At 47.5% G+C, this 21,005-nt stretch overlaps 1 protein-coding gene across 2 annotated transcripts in view; it reads right to left on the bottom strand.

Moving 5' to 3' along the window:
* Positions 1–21,005, bottom strand: part of SIDT1 (SID1 transmembrane family member 1) — a 118,557-nt gene that overhangs the window by 59,661 nt on the left and 37,891 nt on the right. For both annotated transcript variants that reach the window (XM_088450773.1, XM_088450774.1), the window contains exons 3-4: positions 8,508–8,629; positions 6,023–6,193 (exon numbers count right to left, since the gene is read on the bottom strand). In XM_088450773.1, the coding sequence (XP_088306899.1) occupies positions 6,023–6,193; positions 8,508–8,629 (293 nt within the window). The remainder of the gene's footprint in view (positions 1–6,022; positions 6,194–8,507; positions 8,630–21,005) is intronic.

Genomic DNA, 21,005 nt, shown 5'->3' with positions numbered 1-21,005 from the left:
CCAAGGAATCTGCCAGGGAAACAGCACAGCGCGGAGATACATACCATCTGTGCCGCAATCATTCACTGGCAGGAAACCGCTAGAGAACTGCTCGTGTGGATGAGCCCCCAGACCAGAAATGATCTAATTCCTGTCAGAATACAGCGCCAGAAACTGCTCACGTGGCTGAGACTGGAAATGACCTGGAGCGGGATGTATCAAGCCCTGGAGATAACATGGAGCACTCACCAAAAGCAACCAATCAGCTTCAAACTCTCATTTCATAGACTGTGCTAGATAAATGACAGGTAGGAGCTGATTGGTTTACTCTGGGCAACTTCTCCACTGTATCTCTCTCCCAAGTCTTGATACATCTCCCCCTTGGACACATGACCGAGAAAGTAAAAATGATGTAAGTCATGGTTTTGCATATTGCCAGCGGTTTTGACCCCCAATCCCCTTGGTGGTCAAAACACCTGAAAAAAAAAAAAACGCCTCAAAATCACCATATTTATATATCTGACCAATCAGAGAGGAGAGGAGAGGAGTCATCATTACGTATTAGACAAGGGGTAAAATAACATTAGTAATTCTCTTATGTGGGAAACACTATTTTATTAATGTATTAGGGGGAAAAATAATGGTTCATTTATGAAGAGAGTGATATCATTAATTATCTTAAAGGGACAATATTAATTAATCCATGTAAAAAAAAAATATTCTATGACGGAGGCATCTTGTATAATTTTATGGCTGTATGAATAGGGCCCACCCACATCATAAAATAATAAATGGTACCCGTCACAAACCCCCCCCCCCCAAAAAAAAAAAATAATAATTATGTTTTACAACAATTAATGAGTAATATCGTCTCTAATACAATGTATATATATTAAAGCTCTGGGCCTGATTCAGGCCCGGTCGCAAGCGCTGAGCGCTCGCAACCGTGTCAATGGTGGCCCAGAGTGCATGCGCACGACAGAGCCGGCTCCGTCGTGCGCATGCGCGAGACCCAGATAGCGATGGGGAATCCATCGCTCCGGGTCTCGTACCAAAGGGGGCATGCTGTCGATGTTGAGTGACAGCACGCCCCCTTTGGTGGGCGGGCCGGGGGGGTGGCTGCCCAGACGGAGGCGTTCACATGAGAACGCCTACCGTCTGGGGCCGGCCCCACTGACATAACAAGTGATGTCAGTGGGAGAGCTTTCGGCTCTGCTTGAGCCGAAAGCTCTCGGGGCTAGCGGCAACGAGACCCTACCACAAGGGTCTCGTTGCATGCCCGATGGTCGCGATGGTCTTGACCATCGCGACCATCTTCCTGGCCGCTCGCTATAGCTGTGGGTGGTCACCCACAGCTATGCGAGCGGCCAGGAGGCCGTTCTAAAAAAAAAAAAAGACCGGCCCTGATTCAGAGCAAGCGCTCTGTCAGAGCGTCCGGCTCTGAATCAGGGCCACTGTTCCTAAAATTAACCATTCATTTTGCCCCCTAACATATATAATATTGCCCCCGTAATGGAATTGTTAATGTTATCTGCCCTCTTATTCCATACATAATTGCCCTCATTACGCGGCAGATGTACCAAACCATGGAAAGTGAAAAAGGGGCGTATTCAATTAGGTGCGAAAAGTAGCGTTTGGCGAAAAGCGTTTGCAGGTGTGAACTTTTTGTGCATACGTGTGTATCGCGCTATCCAATTGCCGGAGTGTTCCCGTGTGCGATAACTCCGTAGGCAGAAACTGCCGAAAAGATTTCACCATCTCAGAGCCGGTGATCAAATGTGCAAATCTCTATTTTTGGCTAAAAATGTGGGGTCGGTTTAGAACCCTTTGGACACCCCCCAGCTTAATTCCTCCTAATAATGACATGTCACTTTTGGGGTGAAAATGTAAAAAGTGTTGGAAAATGGGTATAAAGTACTGGGTCAGGTACTTCTGGGGAGGCTGTATGGATGGGGCAGGTATTTGTTGGGCTGTATGGATGGGGCAGGTATTTGGGGAGCTGTATGGATGGGGCAGGTATTAGGGGACTGTATGGATGGGGCAGGTACTTTGGGGGAGCTGTATGGATGGGTCAGGTACTTTGGGGGGCTGTATGGATGGGGCAGGTATTAGGGGACTGTATGGATGGGGCAGGTACTTTGGGGGAGCTGTATGGATGGGGCAGGCATTTGGGGGACTGTATGGATGGGTCAGGTACTTTGGGGGAGCTGTATGGATGGGTCAGGTACTTTGGGGGACTGTATGGATGGGGCAGGTATTAGGGGGCTGTATGGATGGGTCAGGTATTTGGGGGACTGTATGGATGGGTCAGGTATTTGGGGGGCTTTATGGATGGGGCAGGTATTTGGGGGGCTGTATGGATGGGGCAGGTATTTGGGGGGCTGTATGATGGGGCAGGTATTAGGGGACTGTATGGATGGGTCAGGTATTTGGGGGACTGTATGGATGGGTCAGGTATTTGGGGGGCTGTATGGATGGGGCAGGTATTTGGGGGGCTGTATAGATGGGGCAGGTATTTGGGGGGCTGTATGGATGGGACAGGTATTAGGGGGCTGTATGGATGGGGCAGGTATTATGGGGGCTGTATGGATGGGTCAGGTATTTGGGGGACTGTATGGATGGGTCAGGTATTTGGGGGGGCTGTATGGATGGGGCAGGTATTTGGGGGGCTGTATAGATGGGGCAGGTATTTGAGGGAGCTGTATGGATGGGGCAGGTATTTGGGGGGCTGTATGGATGGGGCAGGTATTTGGGGGACTGTATGGATGGGTCAGGTAATTTGGGGGCTGTATGGATGGGGCAGGTATTTGGGGGACTGTATGGATGGGTCAGGTATTTGAGGGAGCTGTATGGATGGGGCAGGTATTTGGGGGGCTGTATGGATGGGGCAGGTATTTGGGGGACTGTATGGATGGGTCAGGTAATTTGGGGGCTTTATGGATGGGGCAGGTATTTGGGGGGCTGTATGGAAAATCTTTATAGACAAAATTATACCAGCACCCATTTTATTATACCCCCAAATTAACTACAGCAATTATTTTTCCAAAAGAAATTGCTTGATATAATTTTTCCACACGTATGTAAATACGCATATAACAGGCATTTCACTCAATTTAAGATCCCCAAATACTTTTATTAGGGATATTAATACCCTTCTGTATTGCTTTCCAGGGTCAGTTCGGCTTTTTATGGGGTACAGACTGATTTCCTAAACATATGCTGTCCTTTTCACTGCTTTCACCACGGGCAATTAGCGCACATATGTGTTTTCGCGGGTCTTGAAATTGGACAGGGAGAAAAGCGGAAACGCGCACTGAGAAAGTACGCAAAAGCACCGCATCAAAACTGGCGAATGCAGCGTTAACTTCGCCAATGCGAAAACATTAGTCAAAAGCGACTTTTTTCGCACCTGATTGAATACGGCCCAAAGTGGAGAGTGATAAAGGGGCCTATTCATGAAGCCGTGACGTGTCCGGTTTAGCTGAAAACAGCTTTGCGCTATTGATAGAGGAGGATAGTGCTGGATAAGCTTATTACCTCCTGCTCCTATATGTATGATGAGTGCAATTCATAAAGGAATGGAAAGCTCAGCTCAGCTCTCCGTTCCTCTGCTAGCAATGCATTCGCCATCTCAGGATGGCATTAGCTGCGCTGTTAGGGGAGAAGAGCAGCGGTCTTCCTGCCTTCTCCCTGTTCTCTCCGCCCCCTTATGTGCCTGCAGCCAATCAGAGGAGCTCAGGGCATATGCATACGCCGGGTCATCTCCTGCTTACTGCTGGCTGCCCCCGCTGATCCAGTGCCCCCCCCTGTTCCTACCCCTGCCACTGCTATTGTACGCCAGGTCACCTCTTCCATACTGTGCATGCGCTCTGCCCCTATCTATCACCCCCCTCTCCCTCCCCACTGCCGCCGTCGCTGAGATACGGCGCAGAAGCATACAGAAGAAAAAAAAACGAAGAGACAGAGAAATAGAAGAGAAGACCGGGCCGCCGATCATGGATATACCGCTCCGCAAGGCAGGTAAGTGCACATGATCTGCTACTTATCACAACTATAGATTGCACCGAAGTGATGCAATCTATAGTGATAAGTTACAATTCTATATCGCCGATCTTAATGAACAGACACCAAAGTACAAACCAATCAGCTCCTGTCATGTTTTTCAAACACACCCTGTAACATGGCACTTAGGAGCTGATTGGCTGGTAGTTGATCACTTTCTAATTTATCACTTTCCAGAGCTTAGTACATCTCTCCCTATAAGTGTACGGTGATTCCTCTGCCTCTGATTGGCCGGCTCATGCAGCAAGCTTACCTGCCACGACCACCTCATTTTTGCGGTGACTCTGCGGCAGCTTGGAAAGCCGACAGCTCTATAAACTGAGCGTTTTCTATCTTTTACATTAAATAAACCGGGGCGAGGATGTGCAGCCAGACGGTTTATGAAATGGTGGTTTCTCTGCGTATTTCTCTTTAGTATATCGGCGGTTTACTAAACTGCAGAAAGAACACAGAACGATAAAACGGTGGTGTTAGAAAGCTGCGGTTTAGTACGTTTTGCCCATTGTCCTGTGAGCCGGGGGAGTTGCAATATCAAAAATCCAAGGTGTAGGTGGTTGTCAACTCCAGCCCTCAAGTACTCCCAACAGGTCATGTTTTCAGGATTTCTGCCTGTGAAAGCTAGTGGGATAATTATTCATCCAGCAAAATAGATTACAGATGTATCCTTCCTCAGCTAGTCTCAATACGCCGTGCAGTGCGATATGCTTGGCGTGAGTCAACCGCCAGCTCCCGTGCAACTCTGCTAATGTCGGGCGTCTTTTTTTTTTGCAGAAAATGCGTCGAATTTGCTGCTTAATTAGATAGATGCGACACTTCTATACATGTGTGCACCTGAGCCTGTGAATGGAACGGCGTGGGATAAAGCTGCGGCCGTTGCAGCGTAACACTTCGCGTGCTGATCGAGAGACTCAGTCGCACACAGATATACAAGTGTTGCATATCAAATGAATTAGTGCAGGCTCCTGATGTAGTCGCATCTTTACGGCAAAAACAAGAGGGGCTGTTTGACGTGGCCGCGGGAAAGACGAGTGAGGACACATCTGTAACTCACCTGTGTGTGTGACTAAAGAAATCCACAAAACATGGCCTGTTGGAGGTACTTGAGGTTGAGAACCACCTGTGTAGAGGACATAGAGAGCAGATAGTATAGCAGGCAAGAGATGGACAACTAACCAGTGTGGCTCTATACTGTACCAGCCTCCTATAGGTGATTAGAATGCAACCAGTGACCTCACCCTGAGCTTCATATATCAATGCCAAAACCCCATGCCTCATACATCTAAGACATCACTTTCTGCCTCATACCTCAGTGATGTTACTTTGTGCCATGTACCTCAGTAACATCACTTTGTGCCTCATACCTCAATGATGTCACTGGTTCCTTGTGGATTCATACTTTAACCCACAAAATGCCTGTCACTGCTGTATGCAGGTGCCAGTGACAATTTAATGGCACCAATTGCTCCTATAATACCTCTTATGTCACACACACACCTTGATCTGTACGTTTGTGTAATCCCAGCTTACAGCTCCGGGCATTATAATGTCAGTGTTTCCACTGTTCTGCCCTCCGCCTCCGGCTAACGCATTGTTAGAAATGTAATGTGTTTCCCGGTGTGGTTACGGTAAGAAATATACACACTGTCATGTAAGCCGTAACTCTACTAAGCGGCAATCTAGCTTCCCATTGTCCCTACTTTCCACAGACAGTCCCAGGTTTAAACTGTTTGTCCCTGACAACTTTTGTCCCTGGAAATGTCCCTATTTTTAATACTGACCAAGTTTATTAAGAGTACAGTGCTGGGTATTGTAGTCCTTGGATGTTGACCTGTATCAGCACCAAATAGTTCCTGCAAATTACTTAAAAATTTTCCCATTTGTTCATCAAAATTATGGAAGAGCAGAATACTTCCCCTACATAACACGGATTGCAGCTTCCGCACGCCCCAGACACACGTAATAATGAGACGTCAGAACTTACTGCAGCTCGAAGTTCAGGAGCCGGGTGACTATAAGCTCGTACTGCACACTAGTGGGCGCCATGGAGGCAATATCTATGTACATAAGCTGCTCGGTGGGCTGGGTCTGGCCCTCGGGGTCCGTGGGGCACAGAGTACGGCTCACGTCCTGGTACGAGTACGTTCTTTGGTAGCTGGGGAAGTAAAGCGTGATTGGTCATACAGAAACACACTGTGACAACAATATGCACTATAGAACTGAAGCATCGTCTCACAACTGAATGGTTGTCACTGGGGGGGGGCAACCGGGCAGCAAGGGAAGGGTCTCATGTTAGGGAAACATCCAATGTGCGCATTATGGGCGTGTAGCCAGCGTTGCGTCCTATTCAGCGTTGCGTTGAGTCATGCGTATGCAGAGTGCATGCCCCTTTCAGACGCACCTTCTGCGCCTAGCATGGGGGTAGGTTTAAATGCCGTTATAGTGATGATGGATGGTCTTGCGGCCGTAAGGGCTGAGGGAGGTGCGATCGCATAAAGGCGTACTACACTCAATACAGACACGTAGTCGCATAGCACTTGTGACTGCGCTAGGTGTACGGGAATTGTGACGCACTAAGTGTGACTGAGAATCAGGGACCTCTGTGGGGTCACAGTATAGTTGGGAGCACATCGGTAACTCCACAACTAAATAGTGATTGAAGCCGGCCCACTGCGACACCCCGTATATCGCTAGAAGCGCATTCAGAACGGGATTACCGACACTCAGGATAATCTAAGGTCTGAGGGAATGGAAAGTCTGTATTACACGTACAGAGAAGGAGCCGTCTCACACAATCAGACTCTGGGGGAAATGTATCAAACCTTAAAGAGAGATAAAGTGGAGAGATAAATTACCAACCAATCAGCTCCTGTCAAGTTACAGGCTGTGCTTGAAAAATGATAGTTAGAAGGTGATTGGTTGGTCTTTATCTCTCTCCACCAGATGCGGGCATGGCGCTGTTAAGAAGCCACTCACATAGAGGGCCATGGTCAGACGGAGCAACTGCACCTGATTTAGCGCTGGTGCAAGCTTCGATGGTTCGTCTAGAGACTCGGCACGCTGCAGGTGGGAGGTGGGCGTCTCAGTATTAATGAAATAGGATGCAGCATCAGCATAAGATGCATCTGTCGGATCACAGCAATGGCCAACACACAAGCCAATGCGTTCATCAAGCACTGTATGCTACATCACTGTCCAAAGGCAATGCAATCAGTGTAATCAGTGCAATCAGCACAATCAGTGCAATCAGCGCAATCACTGCCATCAGCACAATCACTGCCATCAGTGCAATCAGCACAATCACTGTCATCAGTGCAATCAGCACAATCACTGCCATCAGTGCAATCACTGCCATCAGCACAATCATTGTAATCAGCACAATCATTGTAATCAGTGCAATCAGCACAATCATTGTAATCAGTGCAATCAGTGCAATCAGCACAATCAGTGCAATCAGCACAATCACTGCCATCAGTGCAATCAATGCCATCAGCACAATCATTGTAATCAGCACAATCATTGTAATCAGTGCAATCAGCACAATCATTGTACTCAGTGTAATCACTGCCATCAGCACAATCAGTGCAATCAGCGCAATCACTGCCATCAGCACAATCATTGTAATCAGTGCAATCAGCACAATCAGTGCAGTCAGCGGAATCATTGCCATCAGCACAATCATTGTAATCAGCACAATCATTGTAATCAGTGCAATCAGCACAATCATTGTACTCAGTGTAATCAGTGCAATCAGCACAATCATTGTAATCAGTGCAATCAGTGCAGTCAGCGGAATCACTGCCATCAGCACAATCAGTGCAATCAGCGCAATCACTGCCATCAGCACAATCATTGTAATCATTGCAATCAGCACAATCATTGTAAGCAGTGCAATCAGCACAATCAGTGCAGTCAGCGGAATCATTGTAATCAGTGCAATCAGCACAAACAGTGCAGTCAGCGGAATCACTGCCATCAGTGCAATCACTGCCATCAGCACAATCACTGCCATCAGTGCAATCAGCACAATCAGTGCAGTCAGCGGAATCATTGTAATCAGTGCAATCAGCACAGTCAGCGGAATCACTGCCATCAGTGCAATCACTGCCATCAGCACAATCACTGCCATCAGTGCAATCACTGCCATCAGCACAATCAGTGCAATCAGCACAATCAGTGCAGTCAGCGGAATCACTGCCATCAGTGCAATCACTGCCATCAGCCCAATCACTGGCATCAGCACAATCATCGTAATCAGTGCAATCATTGTAATCAGCACAATCAGTGCAATCAGCACAATCATTGTAATCAGAGCAATCAGTGAAAAATTTTTTATTTTATTGGGGGGGGGGAACACATCAGCTTCATTCTTTCCATTCAGTAGTAACTGAGTGTGGATATAGAGATATGGGGGTACTCTGCTGTACTGAGGTGAGACCTGCAGATGGCACAGCTAACACATTACTTACTAGCCCCTGAAGACGAGAGGAACCTGCCATGAAAGGACCCCTTTCTGCTGACGCACCACAAAGAGGAGGGGGAACTCCAAGTCATCAGAATCGGACATCACAAAAATCCGGAGAGCATCGACCTGCAGAGGGGAGACCAGAGGTTACTTGCCTGGCCAGAGGGACGATAACATAACACCTGGCAGCAATGTCACCTCCCTAGACTAAACTATCTGATTATCCACCTCTTTCTATTCTACTCAACTGCCACTCTTTCTATTCTACTCAACTGCCACTCTTCAATTCTATTCAACTGCCACTCTTCAATTCTATTCTACTCAACTGCTACACCTCTATTCTATTCTACCCCATTGCCACTCCTCTATTCTACCCCATTGCCGATCCTCTATTCTATTTTACTCCATTGCCAATCCTCTATTCTATTCTACTCCATTGCCAATCCTCTATTATATTCTACTCCATTGCCAATCCTCTATTATATTCTACTCCATTGCCAATCCTCTATTATATTCTGCTCCATTGACACTCCTCTATTCTATTCTACTACATTGCCAATCCTCTATTCTATTCTACTACATTGCCAATCCTCTATTATATTCTGCTCAACTGCCACTCCTCTATTATATTCTACTCAACTGCCACCCTCTATTCTATTCTTCTCAGCTGCCACCCTTCTATTCTATTCTTCTCAACTGCCACCCCTCTATTCTATTCTACTCATCTACCACTCCTCTATTCTACCCAACTGCCACTCCTCTATTCTATTCTACCCCATTGCCACTCCTCTATTCACCCCATTGCCACTCCTCTATTCAACCACATTGCCACTCCTCTATTTTATTCTATCCCATTGCCACTCCTATATTCTATGCTACTCCATTGCCACTTTTCTATTCTATTCTACCTGATTGCCACTCCTCGATTTTATTCTACCCCATTGAAATCTCCTCTATTCTGTTCTATCCAACTGCCACTCTTCTATTCCATTCTACCCCATTGTCACTCCCTATTCTATTCTACTCCATTGACACTCCTCTATTATATTCTACCCAACCATTGCCACTCTGATATTCTGTTCTACCCAACTGCCACTCATATATTCTATTCTACCCCATTGCCACTCCTCTATTCTATTCTACCCCATTGCCATTCCGATATTCAGGACCTCATTCAGAGTCGGTCGTTGCGGCCGCACGCCACCGATGTTCGCTAAGCTGCACATGCGTAAAGTTCGCAATGCGTGTGCGCAAACTAGCTGCTACGATCAGAAATTTCTCTCTCCTTGAACACAGCCAGGTCGGTAGTTTGAGTGACAGAATGAGGCGGTTGTGGGTGGTAACAGGGGAAGGTGCTTGAAAACGGGGGAGTGGAGATCCGAACGCAGGCGTGCCTAATTATGCGAACGGCGTTTTATGGGAGTGCATAATTAACAAAGTAGTGTCATGGCACACGTGACATGGGTGGTTTGTACACTGACCTGATCGTAGTGCTTAAGAGAGGGTATGGTCAACCTTAAGCTCTACGATCAGTTCCGATGGTCTCGATTAATCCTTATATGGCCGGAGATGACGTGTAATGCGTACGAGAAGGGGGCGTATTTTTTGTCTTACAGCCGCATCCTCCCCTTGGTCGGCCAACTAACGATCCGATCTTAAGGACGCAACTTGCGAGTGCATCATTTGCATATCCGGCCCCTTTTCCCTTACGACCGTGCGGCCGCAACGACCGACTCTGAATGAGGTCCTCTGTTCTACCCAACTGCCACTCCTCTATGCTATTCTACCCCATTGCCACTTCTCTATTCTATTCTCCCCCATTGCCACCCTTCTATTCTATTTTACCCCATTGCCATGCCTCTATTTTATTCTACCCCATTGCCACTCCTTTATTCTGTTCTAACCAACTGCCACTCTATTCTATTCTACCCTATTACCAACCTCTATATTCTACTACTTTAACCAATTACTACACCTCTACTATAGTTTACCCGATTACCTGCTCTCATTCCTGGTTACAGGAAGGTGAGCTCAGGGGGGACAGAATGCCATTCCTCACACAACAAGACTTTCCTCTAGCCTCCAAACCTACAAGCCGTCCATGAAAACTCACCTCTTCAGACAGCCTTATCAAACTCCAGAAACACACAACAAATCTCCCTAAGCCATTCTACCTCCTCTCTGCACAGTTCACACAAAACTGAAATGTGTTCTTCCTATACTCAAACAACCCTCTGACAAAATTGCTGTATGGCTGAATCATACAGTCCACTAAGCACTTTTTACCATCGCAGTGTGTGACTCGGAGACGTACGCTGTAGCGACTGTGCTATAATATGCAAAAGCCTCAGGAGGCGTATTAAGTAATGAGACGCACACTGCCGGCTCCTCTGATCCGATGCTGCGCCCCCCCCCCCCGGACATTCTGCCTCTGACTTAGGAAGGTGCAATATCCCAAGGAGCTTCTTTACGTGCACATCGGTGGCCTCAGGGCCTAATTCAGACCCGCTCGTAAGCATCCGCACGCTCGCTCTGAGCGATGGTCGCACAACTGCGCATGCGTATGGTTCGCAATGCGCGTGCGCAAACCAGTCATTACGGTCGTAAAACACAGAGGGGCTGCTATTTTGAGTGACAGAATGTGCTGTTTGTGGGTGGTAACAGGGGAAGGTGCTTGAAAACGGGGGAGTGGTTGTGCGAACGCAGGCGTGCCCAACGGTCAAAACGACGTTTAATGGGAGTGCATAATTAGCAGAGGAGCGTCCTCGATCACGTCACTTGGTTGTCTTTTAGCCTGAACTGCTCGCACTGATTACGGGAAGTAATTCCTACTTCAAGCGCTGCGAGCAGTTCAGATGCCGTTCGATGTTCCCGATTAATCTAATAAAAACAGGAGATGACGTGATTTGCGAACGGCAAAGGGGCGTCTTGAAAAAATAGCCAGCGCATTTAGCGGACGCTCGCACAGACATAGAGGCGTCCTCACACCGCAAAGAGCGAGCACTCAATTTAAATAACCGGCCCCTTTTTGAGAGCGAGCGGCCGCAAATAGCGTCCGGGTCTGAATCAGGCCCTCGCTCCGCTGCCGGTGAGTGTCTCGATAGGTGCAAATAAGGAAAAGTCGGCGTAGCAGCCCAGTAATAGCAACCTCGCAGCACAATAGTAATAGAGGAAAGGGGAAATACATTGAGTATATGTCTATTTGTTCCATCATTTCCTATTTGAAACACACAATCAGGGACCATTTTTCCTAGAGGAAAATACATATCCATTCTGCCGAAAATGCCTGGTTATTACTATACTGCCCAGGTAGCATTAATAATCCTGTCCTAACAGTTTTTTGGTTTTTTTTAAATCTTCTGTGTAAATGGGTTACAGCAATTCCGACTGTCTCAATAATTAATATTTGTACATGACAAGCATGGAGCAGGAGCAGGAGCAGGAGGAGGAGGAGGAGGAGGGTGGGCTCAGCTCGCTGGCTGCACATATCACAAATGATTCATGGCAAAATATTATTATCTCCCAGATAAGCGTCTGCTGGTTTTTAATCAATGCGAGGGTAGCACATGACGGGCATCCTGCTCATACCAGCAGCCTGGCAACTGGTCGCACATGGAGAAATCTCCACCATCAGCCCAAAGCTTCCTCCTGTGTTTCCACGGCAACCACTTAGCCTGTTATTGATATGTGTTTGCGCATCCGTCACACAGGCCTCGCCACCAGGCCCCGAGAGCGCCCATCATCCATCAATCGCCTCTTAACGTCTGAAAGCCAAAAGGAGGAGACGCACAAAACAGAACAATGGCAGCCATATTGGGGGGGGATTCAGTCCTGTCGCTGAAATGTCTTTACCAGCCCCTCAAACAAACAGAAGTTTTAGGAAAAATGACAACAGCTAAAAAAAAGCCCCAGAAATTGTTGTTTCCTGAGGAATTGTTAGGCTCAAGTATAGAACCTCATTAGCATGTTTACACATGATTGGCAGATCCGTGAGAGTTCGCCGCTGCGATGGCATTTGCGTCCACAGCAGGATCAGGCCCTTTGTGTGAGGATAGTTTAATTTCAGTATACAATTAGTCCCCGTACGTCTTCTGTAACAATGTGCATTGTGGACGCAATAAACAGTCAGGTCTTTATTACGCGTCACCTGTTTTGAAGCTTTTTTTATTCCCGAAAGTGGGAAATACGTCCCATTATAGCGATGAGGTTGGGTTTCCAGCACCTCCGGCCGGTCGGAGAATTCAAGCCCTTTTGCGATGGGAAGAGGCTACGCATCGGGTACGGCCTCCTCAGACAGCTTATTTACATAATATCGTCCTGCAAAATTATTAATATTCTCCTCGCGTCTACACTTCTAATTTGAACGCAAACACTAGTGACGCATGTGATCCGGGGGTCTATTCATGGAGCGGAGAAAAGCCCTGTTTTGCGGTAAACAGGGCTTTTCTCGGCTGGGTGCTATTCACAGAGTGTGTTACTTCCCCAGCGACACAACCACCCGCAGCGGCTGAATGGCATCGCCATACTTTAGTGTAGCGAGTGCGATTCATTAAAGGACAGAAAGCTCAGCTTTCCAGGCTCCCCTCAGGATGGCGTAGTCTGAACACCATGATGAAACGGGCATGGTGCACTTCCCTGTCTTATGCCCAGAACCCGTTCTGGCTCCGCCCCTTGATATCCCAGCAGCCTCCCCTGAGCTCATCCGCCGGCGCACGCCACAGGAAGGACCTGCCTTCGCCTCCGCGCTACTCTACCTGGACCGCAGCGGAAGACAGGACCGCCGGAGTCCTAAATACCAGATCGCATCGCCAGAAAGGTAAGTATACATGAATTGCTACTTAACAAAGCCACACAGCGCATCAAACCGATGCAATATATTGTGAAAAGTAACAATTCTGTTTTCATTTTGATCATGAATAGATCACTTAGCACCAGGGGCATTTCTAAAGAGGAGGGGGCCAGTGTGCAGTCTACGACATGGGCCCCCTCCTCTCCGCCTGGCGGCTGGCACTGCATTGCGCTGTGCGCGGCCAGCACCGGAGCTATAGACTCTGGGCACTAGAGTGTGCCCAGTGTCTATAGTGTATGCACAGGTCACGGGAAAATGGTCGCGGCGGCCAATTTCCCTGTACTGCGCATGCGCAAACGACGGGAAAATGGCCGCCGTGGCCATTTTCCAGTGGTTTTACAGCGCCGGACACCTGCGCCGACGTGGGACTCCGGAGAGGTAAGTAAGATTATGGGTGCAGGGTGTGCGGTGCGGGGCCCCCCTGGACCCAGGGGCCCGTGTTCCCCGCACACCCTGCACCCATTATAGATACGCCCCTGCTTAGCACTATACAGCACCATTGGACTGTGCAGACCTTCGCAAATGCTGTCAGAGATGGGAGTATCCGCACAAACGTAGGTTTGATATGTTACAAAAGAGCATTTGCATTTTATTCTTGCACAAAGTGACCTGTGATGTGGGATAGACCTTAACAGAGTTATGGCAGCGTGCACAAGAAAATCAGCAGAAATTCTTTACCGTATAAGCGGTAATGTGCGCAGCAGAACATCACGCAGAATTAACATACCCCCGTAGAATGATCAGTTTTGTGTGCAATGAGCCGCTAATGATTTGGTAGACAATGCAGATCACTATAACATGCCAGACAACTCGTTAAAATGTGTCTCTCTGTAAGTGAACTGAGGGCCTGATTCAGAGCCGCTCATAAGCGGCCGCTCGTTCGCTCCGAGCAATGTTCGCACAACTGCGCATGCGTATGGGTCATAATGCGCATGCGCCAACCAGTCAGTGCGGTCGAAAATCGAGCACTCGCAAAATGGCGAGGGGCTGCTAATTTGAGTGACAGGATGAGGCGTTTGTGGGTGGTAACAGGGGAAGGTGCTTGAAAACGGGGAGTGGTGATCTGAACGCAGGCGTGCCAAACGGTCAAAACGGGCGTTTTAAGGGTGTGAATAATTAACAAAGCAGCGTCATCGGCCACGTCCCTTGGTTGTCTCTTAGCCTGAACTGTTCGCATGATTGCGGTAGCAAAATCCTACCACAAGCACTGCGAGCAGTTCAGACGCCTTTCGATGTACTCGATTAATCTAATAAATAGCGGAGATGACGTAGGATGCGAGCGGCCAGGGGGCGTCTTTACAAAATAGCGAGCGCATGTTTCGTTCGCTCGCTCAGACATAGAGGCGTCAACAGACCGCAAAGAGCGCTCAATTTAAATATCCGGCCCCTTTTTCTGAACGAGCGAGCGCAAATAGCGTCCGGCTCTGAATCAGGCCCTGAATGCAAATCACAGAGAATAACAGGGGTTTCCTCCTGGCTGACTGATAAGCCATATCGCTGACACAGCAGGTACCCTCCAGCCCCCGACAGTGCCAGGAGATGCCCGCAATCAGGACTAACTGCTTCATAATGAGAACGGGGGCCTGAGATCACTGGGAGATTTCCTGAGCATAATGTGGTTCCATTGATCGGGATGTATGGTTCTGCCTGCGATGGACAAAGCATTTAGGGGGAGATGTACTAAGCCTGGGTGAGAGATAAAGGGAAACTTGGAGAGAGATAAAATTGTGAAAGATAAAATCAGTTCCTGGCATTGTTCAAACACAGTATGTGCGAGTACAATGGCAGTAATGCTGGGTACACACTAGCAGAAATATTGGCAATATATCGTGTGTGCGTCGGCCATTGTGTACAGACGATATGTCTGTGAACAACGTTGTGTTGCACAGCAGATATATATCGTCAGCTGTGTTGCACAGCAGATATATCTGCTCATCGCGCTGTGTGTACGGGCGGTTAGACAACCTCGTGTACACTTGCTGCATGGGCCAGCGGTGATTGACAGGTCAACTGGGCTTTGCGCCATTCATATGTGGGGGTGCAAATCATGTGGGACGGGTATGTGGAGGTGTAAATGATGTGGGACAGGTATGTGAAGGTGTAAATGATGTAGGACAGGTATGTGGAGGTGTAAATGATGGGGGACGGGTATGTGGAGGTGTAAATGATATAGGACAGGTATGTAGAGGTGTAAATGATGTGGGGACAGGTATGTGGAGGTGTAAATGATGGGGGACAGGTATGTGAGGTGTAAATGATGGGGGACAGGTATGTGGAGGTGTAAATGATGTAAGACAGGTATGTGAAGGTGTAAATGATGTAGGACAGGTATGTAGAGGTGTAAATGATGGGGGACGGGTATGTGGAGGTGTAAATGATGTAGGACAGGTATGTGGAGATGTAAATGATGGGGGACAGGTATGTAGAGGTGTAAATGATGGGGGACAGTTATGTGGAGGTGTAAATGATGCGGGACAGGTATGTGGAGGTGTAAAGGATGCGGGACAGGTATGTGGAGGTGTAAATGATGTAGGACAGGTATGTAGAGGTGTAAATGATGTGGGGACAGGTATGTAGAGGTGTAAATGATGTAAGACAGGTATGTGAAGGTGTAAATGATGTAGGACAGGTATGTAGAGGTGTAAATGATGGGGGACGGGTATGTGGAGGTGTAAATGATGTAGGACAGGTATGTGGAGGTGTAAATGATGGGGGACAGGTATGTGAAGGTGTAAATGATGTAGGACAGGTATGTGGAGATGTAAATGATGGGGGACAGGTATGTAGAGGTGTAAATGATGGGGGACAGGTATGTGGAGGTGTAAATGATGCGGGACAGGTATGTGGAGGTGTAAATGATGGGGGACAGGTATGGGGAGGTGTAAATGATGTGGGGACAGGTATGGGGAGGTGTAAATGATGTGGGGACAGGTATGGGGAGGCGTAAATGATGGGGGACAGGTATGGGGAGGTGTAAATGACGTGGGAGAGTTATGTAGAGGTGTAAATTATAGGGGACAGGTATGGGGAGGTGTAAATGATGTGGCACAGGTATGGGGAGGTGTAAATGATGTGGGGACAGGTATAGGGAGGTGTAAATAATGGGGGACAGATATATGGGGAGGTGTAAATGATGTGGGGACAGGTATGTGGAGGTGTAAATGGTGGGTGACAGGTATGTGGAGGTGTAAATGATGTAGGACAGGTATGTAGAGGTGTAAATGATGTGGGACAGGTATGGGGAGGTGTAAATGATGTAGGACAGGTATGTAGAGGTGTAAATGATGGGGGACAGGTATGTTGAGGTGTAAATGATGTAGGACAGGTATGTTGAGGTGTAAATGATACAGTACAGGTATGTGGAGGTGGAAATGATGGGGGACAGGTATGTGGAGGTGTAAATGATGTGGTGTGTGCATTGGACCCCTATTTAAGAAGCAGTTTTGCCTTTGAGATGATGTTACCATATACCTGGTAATGGGGACCTGTGAAACCGGAAAGGCTTTGCTTGATCCTTGCTGTCATTGCGCATTTTATAGTGACCATAACTACAGGCTAGTAAAAATGCCAGTAAGGACGATGACCTCTGAAAAAACTGGTACTTGGTGTTAGACCCAGTACATGTGTTATACTAGCATTCCCAATCACCAGAGTGTTGTGTGTACACGATATCCTAGCACCTGTGACAGTGCCGTGGATTACACCACTGCTCCTACAGAGAACGCTATACCTCCAGATATCATCAACATCTTAAATGTTCCCCAATGTTCTGTCATAATATTATTGCATGTAAAATATCTGTAAAATCTCTAATATACAGATGTGTCTCATACACCTGGCGTTTTTGCGCTATGGAGTGCGAGACACCTAGCGCAACTTACGCCGCACCACAGATAGCGAGTTTTGTACTTTTGCATGTAACGTCTATCTCACAGCCACACACCGACAGACTTGTAGTGTACTGGGGATATGTACCTTTCACGCAATTGCGACGGTGTGAATTCGCCCATTGCAGCGTGGTGGGGTGCGTGGCGCAGCTGTCACATCGGTCACCGGTCTGTCGCTTTTTCTCACATTAAGGTCATTTTTGCTCTACTATAGAACGCAAATCCACGAGTGGTGTACGGAGTACGTGTACCCTGTGCTTTTATCGCACTACTATAGAACGCAAATCCACGAGTGGTGTACGGAGTACGTGTACCCTGTGCTTTTATCGCATTACTATAGAACGCAAATCCACTAGTGGTGTACGGAGTACGTGTACCCTGTGCTTTTATCGCTCTACTATAGAACGCAAATCCACTAGTGGTGTACGGAGTACGAGTACCCTGTGCTTTTATCGCTCTACTATAGAACGCAAATCCACTAGTGGTGTACGGAGTACGTGTACCCTGTGCTTTTATCGCACTACTATAGAACGCAAATCCACTAGTGATGTACGGAGTACGTGTACCCTGTGCTTTTATTGCACTACTATAGAACGCAAATCCAAGAGTGGTGTACGGAGTACGTGTACCCTGTGCTTTTATCGCACTACTATAGAACGCAAATCCACTAGTGGTGTACGGAGTACGTGTACCCTGTGCTTTTATCGCACTACTATAGAACGCAAATCCACTAGTGGTGTACGGAGTACGTGTACCCTGTGCTTTTATTGCACTACTATAGAACACAAATCCACGAGTGGTGTACGGAGTACGCGTACCCTGTGTTTTTATCGCACTACTATAGAACGCAAATCCACTAGTGGTGTACGGAGTACGTGTACCCTGTGCTTTTATCGCACTACTATAGAACGCAAATCCACTAGTGGTGTACGGAGTACGCGTACCCTGTGCTTTTATCGCACTACTATAGAACGCAAATCCGCTAGTGGTGTACGGAGTACGTGTACCCTGTGCTTTTATCGCATTACTATAGAACGCGAATCCCCTAGTGGTGTACGGAGTACGTGTACCCTGTGCTTTTATCGCTCTACTATAGAACGCAAATCCACTAGTGGTGTACGGAGTACGTGTACCCTGTGCTTTTATTGCACTACTATAGAACGCAAATCTACTAGTGGTGTACGGAGTACGTGTACCCTGTGCTTTTATCGCACTACTATAGAACGCAAATCCACTAGTGGTGTACGGAGTACGTGTACCCTGTGCTTTTATCGCTCTACTATAGAACGCAAATCCACTAGTGATGTACGGAGTACGTGTACCCTGTGCTTTTATCGCTCTACTATAGAACGCGAATCCACTAGTGGAGTACGGAGTACGTGTACCCTGTGCTTTTATCGCACTACTATAGAACGCAAGTCCACTAGTGGTGTACGGAGTACGTGTACCCTGTGCTTTTATCGCTCTACTATAGAACGCAAATCCACTAGTGGTGTACGGAGTACGTGTACCCTGTGCTTTTATCACACTACTATAGAAAGCAAATCCACTAGTGGTGTACAGAGTACGTGTAACCTGTGCTTTTATAACACTGCTATAGAACGCGAATCCACTAGTGGTGTACGGAGTACGCATACCCTGTGCTTTTATCGCACTACTATAGAACGCGAATCCACTAGTGGTGTACGGAGTACATGTACCCCGTGCTTTTATCGCACTACTATAGAACGCAAATCCAATAGTGGAGTACGGAGTACATGTACCCCGTGCTTTTATCGCACTACTATAGAACGCAAATCCACTAGTGGTGTACGGAGTATGTGTACCCTGTGCTTTTATCGCACTACTATAGAACGCAAATCCACGAGTGGTGTACGGAGTACGCGTACCCTGTGCTTTTATCGCACTACTATAGAACGCAAATCCACGAGTGGTGTACGGAGTACGCGTACCCTGTGCTTTTATCACACTACTATAGAACGCAAATCCACTAGTGGTGTACGGAGTACGTGTACCCTGTGCTTTTATCACACTACTATAGAACGCAAATCCACTAGTGGTGTACGGAGTACGCATACCCTGTGCTTTTATAACACTACTATAGAACGCGAATCCACTAGTGGTGTACGGAGTACGTGTACCCTGTGCTTTTATAACACTGCTATAGAACGCGAATCCACTAGTGGTGTACGGAGTACGTGTACCCTGTGCTTTTATCGCACTACTATAGAACGCAAATCCACTAGTGGTGTACGGAGTACGTGTACCCTGTGCTTTTATCGCACTACTATAGAACGCAAATCCACTAGTGGTGTACGGAGTACGTGTACCCTGTGCTTTTATCGCTCTACTATAGAACGCGAATCCACTAGTGGTGTACGGAGTACGTGTACCCTGTGCTTTTATCACACTACTATAGAACGCGAATCCACTAGTGGTGTACGGAGTACGTGTACCCTGTGCTTTTATCACACTACTATAGAACGCGAGTCCACTAGTGGTGTACGGAGTACGTGTACCCTGTGCTTTTATCGCACTACTATAGAACGCGAATCCACTAGTGGTGTACGGAGTACGTGTACCCTGTGCTTTTATCGCACTACTATAGAACGCGAGTCCACTAGTGGAGTACGGAGTACGTGTACCCTGTGCTTTTATCGCACTACTATAGAACGCAAATCCACTAGTGGTGTACGGAGTACGTGTACCCTGTGCTTTTATCGCTCTACTATAGAACGCGAATCCACTAGTGGTGTACGGAGTACGCATACCCTGTGCTTTTATAACACTACTATAGAAAGCAAATCCACTAGTGGTGTACAGAGTACGTGTAACCTGTGCTCTTATAACACTGCTATAGAACGCGAATCCACTAGTGGTGTACGGAGTACGTGTACCCTGTGCTTTTATCGCACTACTATAGAATGCAAATCCACTAGTGGTGTACGGAGTACGCATACCCTGTGCTTTTATAACACTACTATAGAACGCGAATCCACTAGTGGTGTACGGAGTACGTGTACCCTGTGCTTTTATAACACTACTATAGAACGCGAATCCCCTAGTGGTGTACGGAGTACGTGTACCCTGTGCTTTTATCGCACTACTATAGAACGCAAATCCACTAGTGGTGTACGGAGTATGTGTACCCTGTGCTTTTATCTCACTACTATAGAACGCGAGTCCACTAGTGGTGTACGGAGTACGCGTACCCTGTGCTTTTATCACACTACTATAGAACGCAAATCCACTAGTGGTGTACGGAGTACGTGTACCCTGTGCTTTTATCACACTACTATAGAACGCAAATCCACTAGTGGTGTACGGAGTACGCATACCCTGTGCTTTTATAACACTACTATAGAACGCAAATCCACTAGTGGTGTACGGAGTACGTGTACCCTGTGCTTTTATAACACTGCTATAGAACGCGAATCCACTAGTGGTGTACGGAGTACGTGTACCCAGTGCTTTTATCGCACTACTATAGAACGCAAATCCACTAGTGGTGTACGGAGTACGTGTACCCTGTGCTTTTATCGCTCTACTATAGAACGCGAATCCACTAGTGGTGTACGGAGTACGTGTACCCTGTGCTTTTATCACACTACTATAGAACGCGAATCCACTAGTGGTGTACGGAGTACGTGTACCCTGTGCTTTTATCACACTACTATAGAACACGAGTCCACTAGTGGTGTACGGAGTACGTGTACCCTGTGCTTTTATCGCACTACTATAGAACGTGAATCCACTAGTGGTGTAC

Source organism: Taudactylus pleione, unplaced genomic scaffold, assembly GCF_031769625.1.
Source record: "Taudactylus pleione unplaced genomic scaffold, aTauple2 ptg000523l, whole genome shotgun sequence".
NCBI lineage: Eukaryota > Metazoa > Chordata > Amphibia > Anura > Myobatrachidae > Taudactylus > Taudactylus pleione.
The sequence above is the reverse complement of the archived record's forward strand: the minus strand, read 5'-3'. Positions and strand labels throughout refer to the sequence as shown.